Consider the following 18,804-nt stretch of genomic DNA (forward strand, 5'->3'; position numbering starts at 1 on the left):
GGAGGAGCCGGACCAACCGGGGGAACCTGCCTCTGCAGCGAATCGCAGCCTCGCAGCTTAAAACAAGCAAAGTTTAGTAGCAGAACGTTTGTCGGATCATTGCTCTAATGTGAATGAAATGACAAACAACTAAAATCTGTATTAAACAAAATTATTTTACTGAACACGTTTACTTTTATCTTCCACAATGGTTTTATTTGTATTTTGTTTTTCTGATGGTCCGCTGCCAGCACTAAGCTTGACAACATTTTCATGTATCTGAGATCATCCAGTGACGACCTCATAGAGTAAAGCAATAAAATGAAACTATTCATTTAAATTCAGATGCCATAAGTTCAAACTTTCTGTTGCCTTCGGTTGCTCCTGATCAGTTTTTTCAGTCTTAACACACACACACACACACACACACACACCGCAGATGATGCCACATTTGACATGATGTTTTACAGAAAGCCTAACATTGCGAAAACAAAAGACCCAACAATTTGTTATGCTATACAAGGGTTTTCTTCTATTCAGGCAAATGAAGAGAATGAGCTGTCTATACCTGCTTCATTTGTCTGAATAGAAGAAAACCCTTGTATATCGCAATAGAAGACAAAATGAACTTAATCAGTTGAATTTGTTATGCTCTGCCATTTCAAATTATCCAAGATTTGACATTAAAAAAAATCACTCATGTAATGAAAAAGGCTCATTTTGTGAATTCAGTATTTGGTATGATTCCTTACACTTGACTTCAGGTATTTCTTGTTTCTTTGGGATCCATCATCATTTCCCAAGTTTTTAAATACTTATTATTATTATTATTATTATTTTTAACAACCAGAAAGTTGACAAGAACAGTGTTTTAAGTCGGGTGACTCATATCTGCGTCTTTTCACGGCATAACTGTCACCACCTCGCTCGCTCCCCTGCATTTTTCAGTGACAGACTCGGTTGTGGCTCAGGCTTGTTTAGCTGACACGCTAAAGAGACGCTGTGGAGGAAGCGGGCCCGCCAGCCGTCCAAAATGAGGCCCAGATGAGCGTTGTCCCTGCCAGTCAAAAGTCTGCCTCCTGACCCCCACGGGGGACGGCCCTGTTTCTAAAATTACACCCCTCCAAACTGTCATTTCCTTCGCAAAAGAGTTTTAATGGGACAAATTAGCACTGATAGTTAACATATGGGACCCAAATGGGGACTGGGAGGGGTCGGGGGGGGGGAGGGGGAGGTGTTGGAAAGCGGGGAATGGACATGGAATTGGTCATTAGGAGTGTGTGTTTGTGTTGTGTGTGTGTGTGTGTGTGTGTGTGTGTGTGTGAGAGAGAGAGAGAGAGACATGCTCATGCACAGAAATTCACATGTGCACAGGCGTGTGCAGCTCAGGAATGCAAACTGTTGTCTCTGTTTGATACAGGGCCTTTTGTCTGGGTGTCTGTCTGGTCCTACTTGTGTGTGTGTGTGTGTGTGTGTGTGTGTGTGTGTGTGTGTGTGTGTGTGTGTGTGTCAGGGATGGCATGCCCACAGCAGGTGGAAAACCATTTGTTGACAGTTGACTTGTTGCTCCAAACAGTCCTCACTTTGTTGAGCTGCATATTGATTTCAACCCCGTTTTTCATTCTCTCTCTCTCTCTGCGCTTGTCTTGCTGTCTCTCTCTCTCTCTCTTCTCCACACCATGACTGGGACAAAACATGTTTTATAAATTATTATCAGCTTTTGTTTTAAGCTGACATCAGATAAGTTTAATCAGACGAGGATCAACTGAGACATCTACAGAATTTTACTTTAAATTGTCTCTCTAAACTCTGTTTTAAAGGCGAATGCTGAGAATCGTTTGCATGCAGTTTGACTCGTGTTTCTCGCTCGAACGCACAATCATGATAGTTTCTCATGACAGTGTTTTGTGTGCGTGAGTGTTTCTATAAACACATCGCCCCCTTCCCTCGTGCCAAAGCCGAAACAGCGAGCGTCGTTTTCACCTCTGCATTCCGCTCCGCTGATGGATGGACGCTCACGTCGCTCTGGAAGCTTCCAGTGGATTTTCCACTGTGGAGGAGAGCCGCTTGTTTGGCCTCAACGCTCGTAAAATACCCAGCTTTAATGCCATCGCACACACACACACACACACACACACACACACACACACACACACACACACACGCTTCTATCTCCTATTTCTGTTATTTCATAGCAACTGTCCTTTTCCCCTGACCTTTCCTCTTTGTGTGTGTGTGTGTGTGTGTGTACAGTATGTGTGTGCTCTCACTTAGCCCACTTTGTGTGTGTGTGTGTATAATGTGTATTTGGTATATGTAGGAATTGATATTTCTTTGTATATTCTGCGTATTTCCCCTGTTTTGTTTGTTTCTTTGTTTCCTTCAAAATGTGCATTATTGGTATAAACAGATTAAACACAGAAAAACAAGACAAATAAACAAATATGTTCATGCAGGAAAGCGGATAGTAATCAGATGTAACACACAAGAGTTTTAAATAAATCAATATTGGCAGTCCAAACAAGAATATCCAAGAATATCGTGTCTGTTATGATAGAAAAACCCAATTCATTAAGTCTCCGCTCCAGAAATGAGTCACTTTTTGACTGAAAAGCCTCGATACGGTGCAAAATTTTGTCTGCGCCGCCTGAGAATATCAGTAAGAAACAAGATAACGTGTGCATCAAAATCCTCGGTAAAATTTTACTTTTGTCCAAACCCATAAACTTATCGCTCACCGAGGCACTAATCATGTTGCTGCGTTCGTGCATATTTTTTTTTTTTCATATTTTTGGTATTTTTTTCTGATATGCTGTCGTATATTTTGTTGCTAGTGTGAAGTTTTCTGTAAGCGGATTGTAACAAAACAAGAAGCAAAACACGCGAGCAGAGACACAGCGACATCATAAACAGGCACGCAGAAGCCGATGACCTTGAACCGCAGATAGCTGTTAATTGTAAATATAAAATAGAGCGTCAAGTCTGAACACTCTCTCTCTCTCTCTCTCTCTCTCTCTTTATTTCTCTCTCTCTGTCTCTCTCAGTCTTAGGGTTAGGCTCAGGCCGACTCACGATGTCCACCGTCGACTTTTTGGCGAGTCGACTCCCCGTCCGTCCGTCCGTCCGCCGGCCTCCCCGCTCAAACGGCGCGCGGCGTTCGCTCGGCCGCTTCCTCCGGCGTCGGATGGCGCTCCTCGTTTTTCTGCGAGCGTTTGTGTGGCGCGGTCGGTGCGTCTTGGCTTCACGTGTTTTCACGTTTCACGTTCTCCAGTTGATCCCATCAGTTATGCACCCTAACTAGTTAAAGGATATCAAAACGTAATATGTTTCTGTTCCTTTCTGCTATATTTATATATTCCTCGTGCATTTTTAGTGGAATGTGTTGTTTTATTGTCGTATTGTCATGTCCAGTAACTAAAAAAACACAAACTGACTGTTGGACTCCACCGTCTCAGTCGACTGCTGAGGTTTTGGACTGATGACTCGACTCGTCCACTTTCCGTGGGGGGTGTGTGTGTGTGTGTCTGTTTGTGTGTGTGTGTGTGTGTGTGTGTGTGCGGAGGGAGGGGGGCCCAGTTTCAGTCACGTCCTTCACTCGTGGCCGCTGTGGCTCTGTTATGACACTGGAGAGGGAAAGACTATCAGCTTGTAAACAAGGCTAAATTTAGCCTGCACTCAGGGTGACTGGCCACATTCTCTATCAGCGCCGCATACTGTAAATGACCGTGTGTCTGTGTGTCTGTGTGTGTGTGTGTGTGTGTGTGTGTGTGTGTGTGTGTGTAGGGTGTTGTTGGGGTGACAGATACTTTGTGTGGGCAAAATGAAAATCCACCATTTCCTGACTGGTTAAATAAAGATTTGATTGTATGTGATTTTTGGCTGGGGGGGCTCTGTGTGTGTGTGTGTGTGTGTGTGTGTGTAAGACATCTTGCAACTATAACAGCACATGCAATCGCAGTAAAACACTTTAAACAAGTACAAACAATGGCAGAAATAAATACAATGAGGAAGAAGCAGGGTGCTGAACGGTTGTCAAGGTGTTCTCGCTCATCATGACTGTGTGTGTGTGTGTGTGTGTGTGTGTGTGTGTGTTCCAGATGCGGCCGTTCAGCGGTGTATCGGACCAGGGAGATGGCGGCCCGGGCGCTGGTTCCCTTCGTGCCGCTCACCCAGCTCCCGTCCACCATCCACACTTTGCTGGAGGAGCTTCCTGCAGAGCCGGGACCCAGAACCCAGCAGAACCACATCCACGGCACTCTGCTCCAGGTCTGCACACACACACACACACACACACACACACACACACACATCAGCGTAAACCAAGTCACTCGTATAGACAGCTTTTGCCCTAACATGTGATTTGGTGGCCAGCAGGTCACGGTTGCAGAATAAACCCTGACAGGATGATCCATCAGTTTGACACCAAACTATTAATTTTATTTAGCCCCTAAAACCAATAATCCATAAATCCTATTTGTGTCCATAATCTCTAACAATAACCTGGACGTCTTATAACTGCTCAGTTAGCTTATTACAAGCTGTAGTTTACCGAACCTTCATCCTCGTTGCCGATGTTGTCGTCTTTTTCACTGAATCAATCAGATGTTTTTGTTTCTCAAATAAATGTCTTTTTTTTATTTATTTATCCTTTATTTAACCAGACAGTCTCTTGAAATATGATGCATCTAATTGTTGAATATACAGCAGATAATTCACAAACCTAACGTACAGCAACAACAACAGACTGAACAGACAACTCGTTGTTAGCTCGCTTGAGCAATGATGTCAAACCTGCTGAAATAACATGTGGCGCCTCCTGCTGGTGAAACTAAAAACTGCACGGTCCTGGCTATTCTAGTTATTAACAATAAAGGTCATTATTTAGAAATATTAGAAAGCTTAATGCTGTGGTTGACCAATCAGAACTGATTTGGGTAACACTTTATAATAAGAGTACAACAATTAAGTTAGTTAGTTAGTTAACGTTAGTTAATGCCGTAATGGTTAATTAACTGTTAGTTAATGATTATTATGGCATTTACTAATGTTAATAATATCTACAATAACCCTTAAATAACATATAAATTAATACCTTAGCATGAACAGCATTAGTACATGATTCTTAGATACATTAGTTAACGGTTAGTTACCTGTTTACTAATGTTTATTACCTGTTACTTAATGTTTATTACGGCATTAACTAAAGTTAATTGTTGTACTCTTATTGTAAAGTGTTACCACTGATTTTTCAATTGCAGCAGTAATAAATTATTTTTGTCATGACCGGGAATCAAACGTCTAACGTGAGTGTATTTTTGGTGCCATGCTTCATCCACCGTGCCACGAAACCATGCTTTAGATATTATGCTCAGGCACACACACACACACACACACACACACACACACACACACACACACACACACACACACGCTCAGTTAAAGTGGGTTGCACGTGCCTTACAGTTGGAGACAGTTATGATCCACATTTGCATGCAGACAGAGAGCAGACACCAGTGTGTGTGTGTGTGTGTGTGTGTGTGTGTGTTGCCTCAGGATGCACATACTCACACATACACTAGGGCTGGGCGATGTCGATGAAAACAGTATTATTTTTTCAGTATCGGTATTTATCATAATCATCACTCATGTTTGCAAAATCGCGTCAGATAATCAAATTATCGTTCATCCAAATAAACCGAAATATTTTTAAATAAATAAAATGTCCTGTTTATCATCTGTATGTCATCCCGAAATCAGCAAATCACCACCATGTGATCCTAGTGAAACACAATCATCCAGTAATATTGAAAGATTTCCCAACTCTGATATACACTTTATTATTGTTTTTTTGTTTGTTTGTTTGTTTGTTTGTTTGTTTACCTATATCTGTGTATAAGCACACTTGTAAACACACATACAGTTTACATCTGTGGAACTTTCTTTTTTATATTGAACTCAGTATGGATAGAAGAGCATGCCATGCACACACACACACACACACACACACACACACACACACACACACACACACACACACACACACACACACTAGCCTCAATAAACACACCCACACACACACTCACATACAGCACTCACCTTAATGTAAGCTATGCAGAGCTCTCAAGTATATGGACTCATGGGCTTGTCTTAACACATGAATCCATAAGGTCAGACACACACACACACACACACACACACACACACACACACGCCGCATATATATATCACGTTTAAAACACATGGATGGATGCACAGTTGCCATAACACATGTGTGCGCACACACCCTCAGATTATGGAGATGATGGCTCGTGTAGTTTCAGCATGCATGTGCACACACACACACACACACACACACACACGCACACACACACACACACACATTCTCTCCAGCCCACAAACACAGCCTGTCTGGACAAGGCGGTTATCGGAGGGTAAATATAAGTGCGTTTCGCTCTGTCATCGCGCTCTGACAAACACAACCAAACAGTCTGCCGCTAATATCAACACACACATCGGGGGGAGGGGGGGGAGGGGGGAGAGAAGGGGGAGAGGGGGGTTTCCCAAACCTTTTATTCGAACGGGGGGAGGGAGGGCAAAACTCAACCTGCTTCCCCTTTGATGCACTGCTCATGGTTTTTGGTTTGATAGCAGGGAGGTCCTCAGCGGGCTGGAGGGAAGGATGAGGGGGGAGGAGGAGGGGGAGGAGGTGAAATCTCAAGTCTCAGAGGAGATTCGGGAGCAGCGGGGATTTTACTGTGCTTTCCTGTCATGGCCGCCATGTGTGGAGATCCGCCAGATGTCTTCCTGTCTGCCTCCGTCTTTGTCTCTTCCCTCTCCTCTCTCACGCTTTTCGTCTTGCTTCTCTCTTCTGTGCGTCTCTTCTTTTTTTTCGCTCTTTCCTCCCCATCCAGTCATCTCACTCCTCTCTTTTCTACATCTGTCCTCCTTCCTCTCACCTCCTCTTTTTCTCTGTCTTGCTCTCATTTTTTGTTCTCCTCCATCATTTTTCCCTCTTCACCCCTTTTCTCACTCATTTTCACCCTTTTCCTCTTCTGATCTCTTTCTCTTTCTGCCTCACCTTCTCTCTTGGTCCTCCTGAAGAAAGAGGAGGAGATGAGCATGGGAAACGCGCACACACACACACACACACACACACACACACACACACACACACACACACACACACACACACGCACACATATACGTGTCTGCATGGTATATATGCCTATGCCAAGGCCTGCAGCCCTTCCTTGGCAATTTAATTTCCTCTCTCCCCAGTAAAAACACACCAGCCTATTACACCTCACACACTCATCTGCTTTACTGGGTCTGGGAGCACATCCGTCCTCTGTGGCCACATAAACAGCAACACGCCCCAACACATAATGTACATCGCTGTTGTCATTTATTTGTATTTTGTAGACATGTTTTCAGGGCGTCTGCAGGTCCTTAAGAAGTATTAAAATGTCTTAAATACCATTTTACAAATATTAGGCCTTACAGAGTTCTGCTGTATCAGAGTTACTGTGATAAAACGCTAAAAGGTCTAACACTGGACTTAATGCTTACCTTTATTCTTAACTGCTATACTCATCTTTTGGGGAAGTGCCTCCTCTAGATTATCTGGATTATCCACCTCTTTTCTTTGTCATAATGTAGGAAGAAATCTAAAAAAAAATATGTTTGCTTCTCTGTCCCACGTGCTGTGTGGAAAAAACATTATGATTTGATCTTTTAAAGTAGCATCTTGCCATCTAACCTAAAGGAAACTGTTATTAAAGGCATTTTATTGAATCTTCTAGTTAAAAATCAAACATATTCCTACTGAGCTTGTCACTGGACCAAATGTATAGCACTTACTTCAATACTTTACCAGCAGCTCTTATTTGAATAAGATGTTTTGTCCAAAATTTGTTGTAAATGTAGTTAATATTTGTCTTAAAATGTCTTAAAAGGCACTAACTGTGGTTATAGCGGTGAAACTGACAGTTGCATTACTTTTAATGGCTCCATTTGCCCTATTCTTTTTTTTCTTTCTTTCTTTTCAAATCTCTATAGTTAATAACAAAAAGCAAGAAAAAGCCGGGGGTGTGCATGCTCATGAAAGCATTAGTGGGTAAGTAGCAGGACTGTGTAGCCAACACTGAGGGAGCCTGGGAGCCAGCGAAGTGAAAACAGAGCTGGTGTTTTGTGTTCATGTTTTCGCTCTCATCAGGATCCTGGCAGCGCTGCTCTGCATGCAGTTTCTGGATGCTCGTGTTTGAGAAGTGAGGGTGCAGCAGTCCAGCCTTGAGGACAAAACTCGGCAAGCTTCTCTGCGTCTGACAGAGTTTAGAGCGGCGTGCAGCTTGGAGATGTTTTTGAGATCATAAAGAGGTTTTTGCAGAGGATTCATGTGCGTATAAAAAGTCAGATAAGGGCTCAACTGAATTCTTGACATCAGTGACTAATTGCGATTAGTCTCCTCCTTGTATTTATGTTCATTTTTCTTCGCCTTAGCATTTGCTCCTGTTTTAATTTCCCACTTTGTCTTTCACATTTACCAACAAGAGACACAAGTCGATATATTAAGTAGAAGAGTAGATGAATTCTTATGAGCCAAATCAAAATGAGTCAAAAGAAATGAAGATGATGAAGTGTCTTTTGAGCTTCTTGATGTTTTTTTGTTATTTTTTTGTGGGTTTGTTGACCATTTTAAGGTGGTGACCAACACTTGCGTGATACAATGTCATCTGCCACCCAAAGATTCCCTTTTTTTACATTCTCAGTCAGCATATCTAAACATATGTTTTGGCCGACAAGGAAAGTCTTATACGTCCAGTGGCAATGAAAAGCCTACATATAGCCTCAGAGACTCCAGCTTTTATTGCTTTGAGGTCAAATCAACAAAAGAATGCCTATAAAAAGAAAGAAAAAAAAATAGGGAATGGCCTAGTTAGAGCCTGCACCTCAATTCTATAGAAAATTTGTGGTTTGACCTAAAGAGAAGTTTGCTTTTGGACGTCCTCTTGCAGCTTGAGTGGGCTTAAAGTCTTCTGCAAGGAGGAGTGCAGCAGAGCCACTGCAGACAGATGCAAACACTTCAGAGAAAAAGGTCCTTTAAGTATGGAGTTGATAATACTTCTTTGTTTGTTTGTTTAAGATTTTTTGCATTTCTGCTTTATTTGATGGTGGACAGGAAAGGCAGCGGAGAGAGAAGGTGGTCAGTGCTCTGATGTTTTGACGTGTAGGTGCTGGTCCAACATAGAAAAAAAAACATAGAAGTCCAATAAGCAAAGTCACATCTGCATCTCTTCATTGTCCCTTCTCATGTAGGAGTGTTTTTTTTGTTTTTGTTTTTTTGTCATCTTTGGAAAGCAACACTGATGTTCACCACAGTGTTGGCAGGAGATACCAGTTTCCCTTCTGAAAATATTTGCCTTATTTTGAGGCGATTCAACTTTGGCTTTTCTGTTAATGGAGTTTAATTTTCTGTAGGTGGCGCTCTTTTCTTCCTCTGAATATTCTGTCGTGAACTTGATGTAGGTTGAATCATCATTATACAGTATCAGCTGATGGTAGAGAGCAGCAAAATAGGCCGTTTGTTTATATGAAAAGGTTGATGATTATTCTTTTTAATTGAAGAATAAGACCAAAAATCGCACTTTAAGACCTAAAATCCCACTTTTTTCAGGGCCATGAGGTCAGTTTTATCGGGTAAAACTGGCATTTAAGTCTCGCATTATGAAACCTGCAGCAGTCCTGGGTGACTCGCCGATTGTCGAGGGTGCAAACGGGTCACTCACTAATTTGTGACCTGCATGAAGTGCAGTGTTTTGTTATCAGAGCGTCATTTCATTTAAATGAGCGGTAAATACAGAATGCAATGTTCCAGTGGCAAGCAGACAGACAAATGCAGAGTTTCTCTAACAATATTGTCTGTACTCTCTGTTTTATTTATATTGCCAAGAGTATAAAGCAGCCAAAGCAGCAACCCAAACTGCCCCTCCCTACCTGGACTCCCTCTCCCAGGTTCACGCTCCCTCTTCGCTCGGCGCCTGGTGCCTCCAGCACAACAAGGCCCTAAATCAGCAGCCGGACTCTTCTCCTCTCCACTCCTTCTCTCCCTTCCTCTATGTACTTCAGGCACTCTATGCATTACCTCGTGGCACCGCCGTGTAGCTCCTCTGTCCTCTGGACCAGAACCAGAGCTTTATGGGACTTGAAGCTGTTCTTCTCTCCTGAATAGATGTTTGAAAGTCTCATATGTACGTCACTTTGGATGAAAGCATCTGCCAAAGCTGAATTGTAATTGTAATTCACCTGGAAAGATGCAGCAACAGGTGAGAGAGCTTCTCCTGACACGTAACAGGCACCTGGAGAAGCAACATTATTTATAGCAACATCAAAAAAAAAATGAAAAAAGAAAAAAACACTGACTAAAAGTGATGTTACCTGCTTTCTTTAAAGGGTTGTCCCAGGTAAACAAAACAAAGCAGAACAAAGAAAGGCAAAACCTGCTTGCTCAGTGTAAAATCACTGTGAGTTGCTTTATTTTTCTATTTTTAATGCTTTGTCTGAATCACATTTACATTCTCCTAGCAACTATCCACATTAAAAGTCTGAGAAGGCTGTATCCAACAAGAGCCCTGATGGCCCCGAGTGTATCTGTGGAGTCTATCTATAGCGTGGAGGTGGGGGGTGGGGGGGGGGGGGTGGCATTGGGTGGAGGAGATGATGGAGGCTGATAGAGGAGGAGTGCTTGGCTGTTATGAGAGCAGCATGCAGGTGTATTAGTCTAAACATAGCAGGAGCAGAGATAGAGACCTGCAGCGTACGTGTGGACTGGAGCATCACACACAGAGCTGCTGATAGACCAGATAGTGTGTGTGTGTGTGTGTGTGTGTGTGTGTGTGTGTGTTTTGGTTGATTTTTCAGGGACGGTTCATATTAATAAACATTTTGGTAAATATGCCAGAAGTAGCAGAAATGCTAGTCACCTGTCAGGTTTAAAATGTGCAGCCTAAAATCAAGAAACAAGTTAAGACGCTTTAAAACAATGACATCAATCAAGGTATGTCAATTACAGTAAGAGCAGAAACAATGTGTGTGTGTGTGTGTGTGTGTGTGTAGAGGAGGGGGGGTGGCGTTGGTGTTTAGACATTAGAAAAACATGGAGAGAAGCAACAGAGAAACTGGGAGTAAGTGAGTGAATGAGTGTGTTTGTGTGTGTGAGTGTATTAATGGAGGTGGGAGGGAGTGGGAAAACCAAGACTAACAGTGTGTGTGTGTGTGTGTGTGTGTGTGTGTGTGTGTGTCTGTGTGTGTGTGCCTAAGTGTATGGATGTGTGTGAAGGCCTGTTTATGCTGAGATGATGAGGACGTTGTGTTTAGCTGAGGGGCATGGCTAATGTATGTGAATATGCTGTGATGTATGTGTGTGTGTGTGTGTGTGTGTGTGTGGTTGCGTGGTGTGTAACAGGTAGCAGATGTTTTTGCTCGAGGGAGAAATGGCTTCCTCTGTTATTCCCAGAGAACAACTGTTAGTCGGCCGAGTGTAGAGCTGGGAACCATCACAGCTACCGAGGCAGGCAGTACCACCCTGCTGATTCACACACACGCACACACACACACACACACACACACACACACACACACACACGCTGCATGCCTATCCAAAATGTGGGTTAGTTCCTAGTAAAAATGACGGTGAAAAAGTAATACAACCGCACGCAGGATAATGTTCCCTCACATTTAACACCTCACTCTGAGAGAGAAAAAAAAAAAGGAAAAAGAAAAACATCCTGGCTCTTACTCATTCTCCTAACTCTGCTCTCTTGTACGTAATTTTCTCAGAATATTTCTTTCATCTCTAATCTGGTTCTCTGGCTCTGATGCTCACACTCTTCTTGGAAGCCCGCAATATCTCGCTCGTTACACAGGCATTTCATTTGAGCCGCTACACGTCATTCTGGGTAAAAATGGAGGCTCTGTGGCTAAAAATTGAAAGAGCGTAATCGAACATTATAAATCAGATATACCTCTGGTGTTCAGTTCTGATTGGCTGAGTCAAAGTGTACTCCGATACTGTAAAACACCCAATAATGACTCACTTTTTCCGCCATGCTAACCACTGGTAATTTAAAAATAATACCGTTCATACTGGTACTGGAATTTAAAAATTACACGACCGATTTGCACAAACATTTTCTTGCACACTTGAAATTCTTGGTTTTGGTTTTCACCTTTTTTTTTTTTTTTTTGGAAGGAAATAAACCACTCGATGCTTTGATTTTTCACTGTTTTTTTTTTTTTTTTTGGAAGTGCTTCATGTTTTGCCTTGCATCATGTTGCTGCTCTGAAACTGATGTAAATCACAGCCTCTTGCAGCGTATTGCCTAACTGGATAATTCCACCATGAAACGAATGTAATGGTCTCATTTTGCGTTTTTCACACGCAGGACGGTGACGCAGATGTTTTTCCACAGCTGTTATCAGTGATTTTCAGGGGCAAAGCCAACGATAACTGCTTCTCGGTGCTTTTAAATTTGGCCTTTTTTTGTGTTTTCCCCCGGTTTTCCCATGGTGGAAAAATCCACAAGGCAGCACTCAAACCAAAACTGAAACTAAAACCTTCCCCTGAAACGTTCCAAGATTGACCTTTTTTCCAATAGTGACAGAATATTGATAGTTTCACTTGAACTCATCCAACTTTGTGATTGTGTTTAATGTGGAATACAAATATCACCAGAAATTGACTTTAGAAGAAGGAGAATAAAATGGGCAAAAGGCACAAACAGAAAAACCTTGTAGGGCCTGGACCCTGAGTTAAGTCTAAAATAAAAATCCTTATTAAATCCCTTACACTGACTGCATCATACTTATCATGCTGAATATGGACGAGACCGGCTGGCTGATATCTTAATGAGAGCCCAGTATTGGCTTGATATATCGCTCTAACCCTCAGAGATGCTGCCCTCAGTCTTCCTCCTCACTGCCATGCCTCAGCAGTCATGGAGGTTACATCCTCCTCTTTAAGGAGGGAAAAAAAAAAAAAAAACATGTGCCAAACACACAGGGATCACCAGCTCTGCTCCAGCCCGTCCCAAACCTCTGTTGACACAACCTGAACCGGGAACTTAACAAGCCCGATGGACAGACCGGCACTAACCCAACCCGACACCGGACTTCTCTATTGACACGCGCCAGCAGCGCCGCCGGCCCACAATGCACGGCGTGGGCCAAAAGTATAAAGGCTGCAGCCTGCGGTGCTGCGAGGAGGGCCAGCTCGGTGGAAGTAATCCTTTGTGTATTTCCACAACAGAGGCTAAATGGGTCTGGGAAAGAGGAGGAGGAGGCTTGTGTATCGGAGAGAGAGAGAGGGAGCGTCTATCTCTGGAAGCAGTGATGTTTGTGTTGTTTTCCTAAACCCGGTCTCCGCTCTCCCGCTTGCCTCGGCTTTCTGAGAAAACCCTCAGAGCTGAACCAAACACAGGAATGTGCGGGCCTGGAAACCAAAGCCCGGCCTCATATAACATGAAACGCGCTTCGTTAATCCCACAGGGGAAGTCAGGTGTCTTAGCACATCAGAGGAGTTTTATACCTCTGCCCAAGTCTGGCGTTCGTCCTGAACTTATGATGAAGTTGTGCAAACCACTGTAGCTGCACTATGTGAGAGAAATCTGCCAAAGGGGATGTAGGTTGAGGGCGTGGACATGGATTGACAGCAACACAAGTTTAAGGTTGGAAGATTTTTTTATTTTTTTTAAATAAAACCTCACAGATTGGATTTCTCGCTGCCTGGGAGATTGAGGCCCGTTCTGGGAGACTCCCAGCCGATCTGGAAGAGTTGGCAACTCCACTTATAATTTAGCGTGCCTCAGCGGAGGAGATATCTTCTTTAGTGCTTCACGGTAGCTTAAGCGACATGAGCAGCAGGCCCGTTACTTGAGGCGATATTTCGTTTTGGTAGAACATTTTCAGGTTTCACTTTCACAGATGTTCAGGAGAAGTCGGTTTCCAACATTAGCTGCACTGAGAGCCGACTGTTGCCACCCAGATTTAGTAGTTTTTTCCCCAACGTTCAGTGCTCAGAGTTGGGAAAGAGTTGGGAAATAACGCCATCAACTTCAATCCAGTGCTGAGAACGAACTGATATTACCCTGCCTTGGGTGTCAGAAATATGATTTCTAGACAAAAGTATAATAATGAAGGAGGAAATTCTTCTGGGCAGCCTTCAGATCTGTTAGTTGATATTTCAAGAACTAATTTACCTTGTAATTCTCAAAAAATTGCAGCTTCACAACTCTCTGTTATGCGCTTACATAACAGTTTCTGCTGCAGTCGCATTAGCCGGGAGGTTATTTATCTTTATAGCATCTTCAAGTCTCTTTTCTCAGAAATATCTTTGAAATTGGCTCGCAGCTCTTTCCTCTCCCACCGCTTGTAACATGTTTTTGTTTCAGTCTTGCTCAGAAATTCAGAACATTCTCACGGAGCAAACCTGCCCGCAGAAAGGAGAGAGGACTTACTCAGAACGTACCATTCACAGATACGCTTCATACTCGGAGGCACATCGTGCTTGCATAACTTTGAAAATGCAGGTAGATGCAGGCCTCAGATTATTTTTTTTTTTTCTATAAGCAGACAGCGCTGTGCTGAAATATTAAAATTGTACCTGTGGTTGGAATTGTATCAGTTTCAGTGCATTTAATTGAAACTGTGGATTTTCAACAAATAAGTCAAAAGCTGAAAAATATGTTTGCTTCTCTGTCCCACGTGCTGTGTGGAAAAAAACATTATGGTTTGATCTTTTAAAGTAGCATCTTGCCATCTAACCTAAAGGAAACTGTTATTAAAGGCATTTTATTGAATCATCTAGTTAAAAATCAAACATATTCCTACTGAGCTTGTCACCGGACCAAATGTATAGCACTTACTTCAATACTTTACCAGCAGCTCTTATTTGAATAAGATGTTTTGTCCAAAATTTGTTGTAAAAGTAGTTAATATTTGTTTTAAAAGGCACTAACTGTGGTTATAGCGGTGAAACTGACAGTTGCATTACTTTTAATGGCTCCATTTGCCCGTATTCTTTTTTTTTTCCTTTCTTTTCAAATCTCTATCGTTAATAACAAAAAGCAAGAAAAAGCCGGGGGTGTGCATGCTCATGAAAGCATTAGTTAATAAGTAATAATAGTAAATAAGTCAAAAGCTGTCCTAAAATTGTTTTGATGTCAAAAATAATTACAAAGCACCTATTGTTGCTCTATTGTCATGTGAACATGCAGCTCAGGACGGGACATCAACACACACAGGAACACATACGAACCCACAAAAACCCTAAAAACAAGTAGATCAACATTAAATAGATTAAAAGCGGATAAAAAAAAAGTGGCAACAATTCAATTTAGCTTTTTGAAGTGAATGAACTGAAAGTGAACCCAGCGCTGTGGCCATGCTCTGGCCCTAACCAGACGGAGTGATCATCTTACATTTTACTGCTCCAGGAGTGACGAGCAGCAGGACCGATGACAGGGGGGCTACAAAATGTCACACTTAAACACACACACACTCGTACTCACAAACAAATTCACACATGCAAGTCATGCTCCCTGTCCAGAAAGACCCCCCACCCCTCCTCCCATTTGGACATAATGGATCTAACAAACATCTATCTGAGGGCCCGTCACGCTGCACTGCTCTGATGTTTGACAATGATGTAGCCGCACACATACTTGGACAGACACACACACACACACGCCAATAAATTGCTTGTTTGTCGCAGTGCATATGCGAGGGAGTGTGTGTCTGTGTCTGGAATGCATATGTACGCTTTGTTTGTGTGCGAGTGCAGCTATATAGAGTGAGAGTGAGTGTGCTCCTTTGTATATTTAGCCTTTACTGGGATCTCTTGTCGCCTAATTGGTTGATTCTTCTGAGAGGCCACAGTTTGCCTAACCTCCATCTGGGTTTATGTGCACGTCGACGTATGTGTGTCACCGGACGGAGCTATGAACTGCCGTGCAATTATTTGCACTTGTTCTTTTTGAGTGTGTGTGTGTGTGTGTGTGTGTAACTGTGTGTGTGTGTGTGTGTGTGCGTGCAGCATGTGGTCAGTGCTGCGGTTGCGGCAGTGGGAGTGACGGCAGGGCAGGCTGATAACAGAGTCTGAAGGGACCTCACATCCACCACCACCACTATTTTTACCGGGCTCAAAGGAGGAGTAAGGCTTGTTACAGCACATACACACTCGCACACACACACACACACACACACACACACACAAATGGTTGAATAACTCAACAGAAAACAAGTCATCGAAACAGGTTTGGATTTTGTTTTGTATTCAGCATTCAGTCCAGCCATGCATAATTATTTTACTCTTAATAGAATATAATAACTAAAGTTGTTTTTATTTTCATGTTTATTTTTTTTAAATTCTCTACATAACTGCCGTTGAAACAATCTGAACCATCCTAAATTAAACTTATTGAGACATGCAGACACCCAAACTATATCCAGTTGCCTTTGAAAGAGTAATAACTTAAATTATACACTTGTTGACTACATGAGTCTCAAGTAGTTGTAGCAAGCCAAATGAATGAGCAGTGCTGTACAGGGGGGAAAAAAAAAAACAATTCAACATTCAAAGGCCGAGGCCAGTCCGTCATGGAAACTTGACTGTGTCTCACGGCACAGTCACGGAAAAGTCATGAAATTAGATTAACAAAAATGTATAGCTGGAAGCGGGTCTGTGTGCCGCGGATTTTGCCCTCTCCCATTCATTTGAGCCCTGTCCGAGCCCGGCATCTCCTCCCACATGGGGTGTAGCTCCGCCGTCTGTCTTTGGGAGGAGAAACAGGGAGGCAGCATTTTCTATAAATATTCCGGTTTTCTCCGTGCCGGGCTGGATTGAGCCGGCTGAGCCTCCCAAGCAGGGACTTCCCAACCGGAGCTACGAGGGGTGTGTGTCTCTCTGTGTGTGTGTGTGTGTGTGTGTGTGTGTGTGTGTGTGTATGGTGGAGGTGGGGAGGGAGGGAAAGGGGAGAGAGAGGAAGAAGGACCCAGGGGTGTGGAAGCTGTTTGTGTGAGCCAGTGGGTGTTGCCTGGGTGTGGAGGCTGCAGGAGGAGAGAGGGGGCAGGCCAGGACTCGGCGGCCAGGGTTGGTGCTACGTGGTCGGCCTGGTTTTTCCCCACGTTGCCTTCCCTGTACGGCGTAATGAATGGCTTCCTACTGGCCTGTGGCTGTGGCCCCGGCTTAAAGAGTATACTTAACCAGGCCGAGAATACACACCCCAGCCAGCCAGCCAGCCAGCCAGCCAGCCAGCCAGCCAGCCAGCCTGCCTGTGTCTTGGCCTCTGAACACTCCCAACCACCAGTCCACCTGCTGCACACTGGCTCAGTCACACACTGTCGCACAGTCACATCATCAGCAGGGGAAGGAATGCTCTGATCTCAATAGGAAAAGCCATTTTAGATCATTTTCTCCAGGAAATTTTTTCCGTCACGACTGCATCGTTACGTCTGCGACTGTGTCTGAAAAAGTCCTGGACGATATTATGTGTGCGAACGTTAAGGAGAGAAAGCACAGAGACATGTTGTAAGTGCAGAAGTTGAAGAAAAGGACCTTTTCATGTGCTCTTGACCTGTCTGGAATAGCATACACTGCAAAAACTCAAAATCTTACCAAGATTATTTGTCTTATTTCAAGTCAAAAATGTCTTATTACTGGTCAAAATATCTCATTACACTTAAAATAAGACATGATCACCTCAGAAGTAACTTGTTTTTAGACAATTGTCTCTCGTTTCAAGTGAAAATTTGCTTGAAACAAGTGAAAATTTGCTTGTTTCATTGGCAAAATTTGTTTTTTGTTTCTAGCTAAATTTCACTTATTTCAAGTGAATTTTCACTTTTTCCACTGGCAAATTTTGCCAATGAAACAAGCAAATTTTCACTTGTTTCAAGTGAATTTTCACTTAAAACAAGTGAAAATTGTCTAAAAACAATTTACTTCTGAGATGATCATGTCTTATTTTAAGTGTAATGAGATATTTTGACTAGGAATAAGACATTTTTGACTTGAAATAAGACAAATAATCTTGGTAAGATTTTGCGTTTTTGCAGTGTACTGAGTGATCTCAAATTCAGCAAATTAATTTCATTGAGTGTTTTTAAATCAAAAATGAATGAACTGGAAAGCAGTATCACTAGAAAGAGACCTCCTGAATGTTTTAATGTGTCCTTTTCTATATGAAACTGATGTTTTTTGGGAATTTTTGTGTTGCTGCCAGTTGTCTCCGTTGAAAAAGTGATTATAGTATCAACGGGACTTTCTGCATAAAGTTTAAATAAAAGAAAACAAAAGATAAACATGGTGCAGTTACACTATGTATTTATGTCTTTACGCACACACATACACCGCACAAATGCATATTTCACCACAGGGGTCAGTGGCAACAAGTGAACGCCTGGAGCAGGTAGCATGTTCTCTATCTTGCTCAAGGACTTTGGCCTCACGTTGGTCCACAGTTGTGAATGTCCTCATAAGCAAAGAAAGATGAGGAAATCCTCCAAACTGAGGACCGTTTGCCTGTTCTCGGGACTTTAGGCTGTCTGATTGGGTTGTTTTTGGTTTGGCTGATCTAGTGTGAAGAGTTTAGCTCCCAGGGGATGGAAGCAAGAATGAACTAGAGGAAGATATTTACAGCAGTAAGACCCTAACTCTCTTTGCCCCACTAATAAGTTGCTACACAATTTTATTTTGAGCTCTTTCCATCATTGACAACATGTCAACATGTTTTAGTTCCAGATGGATCTTCATCAGGTCAATACAAACAATAA

General features: G+C 42.7%; 1 protein-coding gene across 1 annotated transcript in view; it reads left to right on the top strand.

The window, feature by feature from the left end:
• The window catches only part of thada (THADA armadillo repeat containing), a 122,474-nt gene that overhangs the window by 56,923 nt on the left and 46,747 nt on the right, over window positions 1–18,804 (top strand). Inside the window, exon 29 of the mRNA XM_030071385.1 lies at window positions 4,077–4,245. Within this exon, the coding sequence (XP_029927245.1) occupies window positions 4,077–4,245 (169 nt within the window). The remainder of the gene's footprint in view (window positions 1–4,076; window positions 4,246–18,804) is intronic.

Source organism: Myripristis murdjan, chromosome 15 (genome assembly GCF_902150065.1).
Source record: "Myripristis murdjan chromosome 15, fMyrMur1.1, whole genome shotgun sequence".
NCBI classification, from domain to species: domain Eukaryota; kingdom Metazoa; phylum Chordata; class Actinopteri; order Holocentriformes; family Holocentridae; genus Myripristis; species Myripristis murdjan.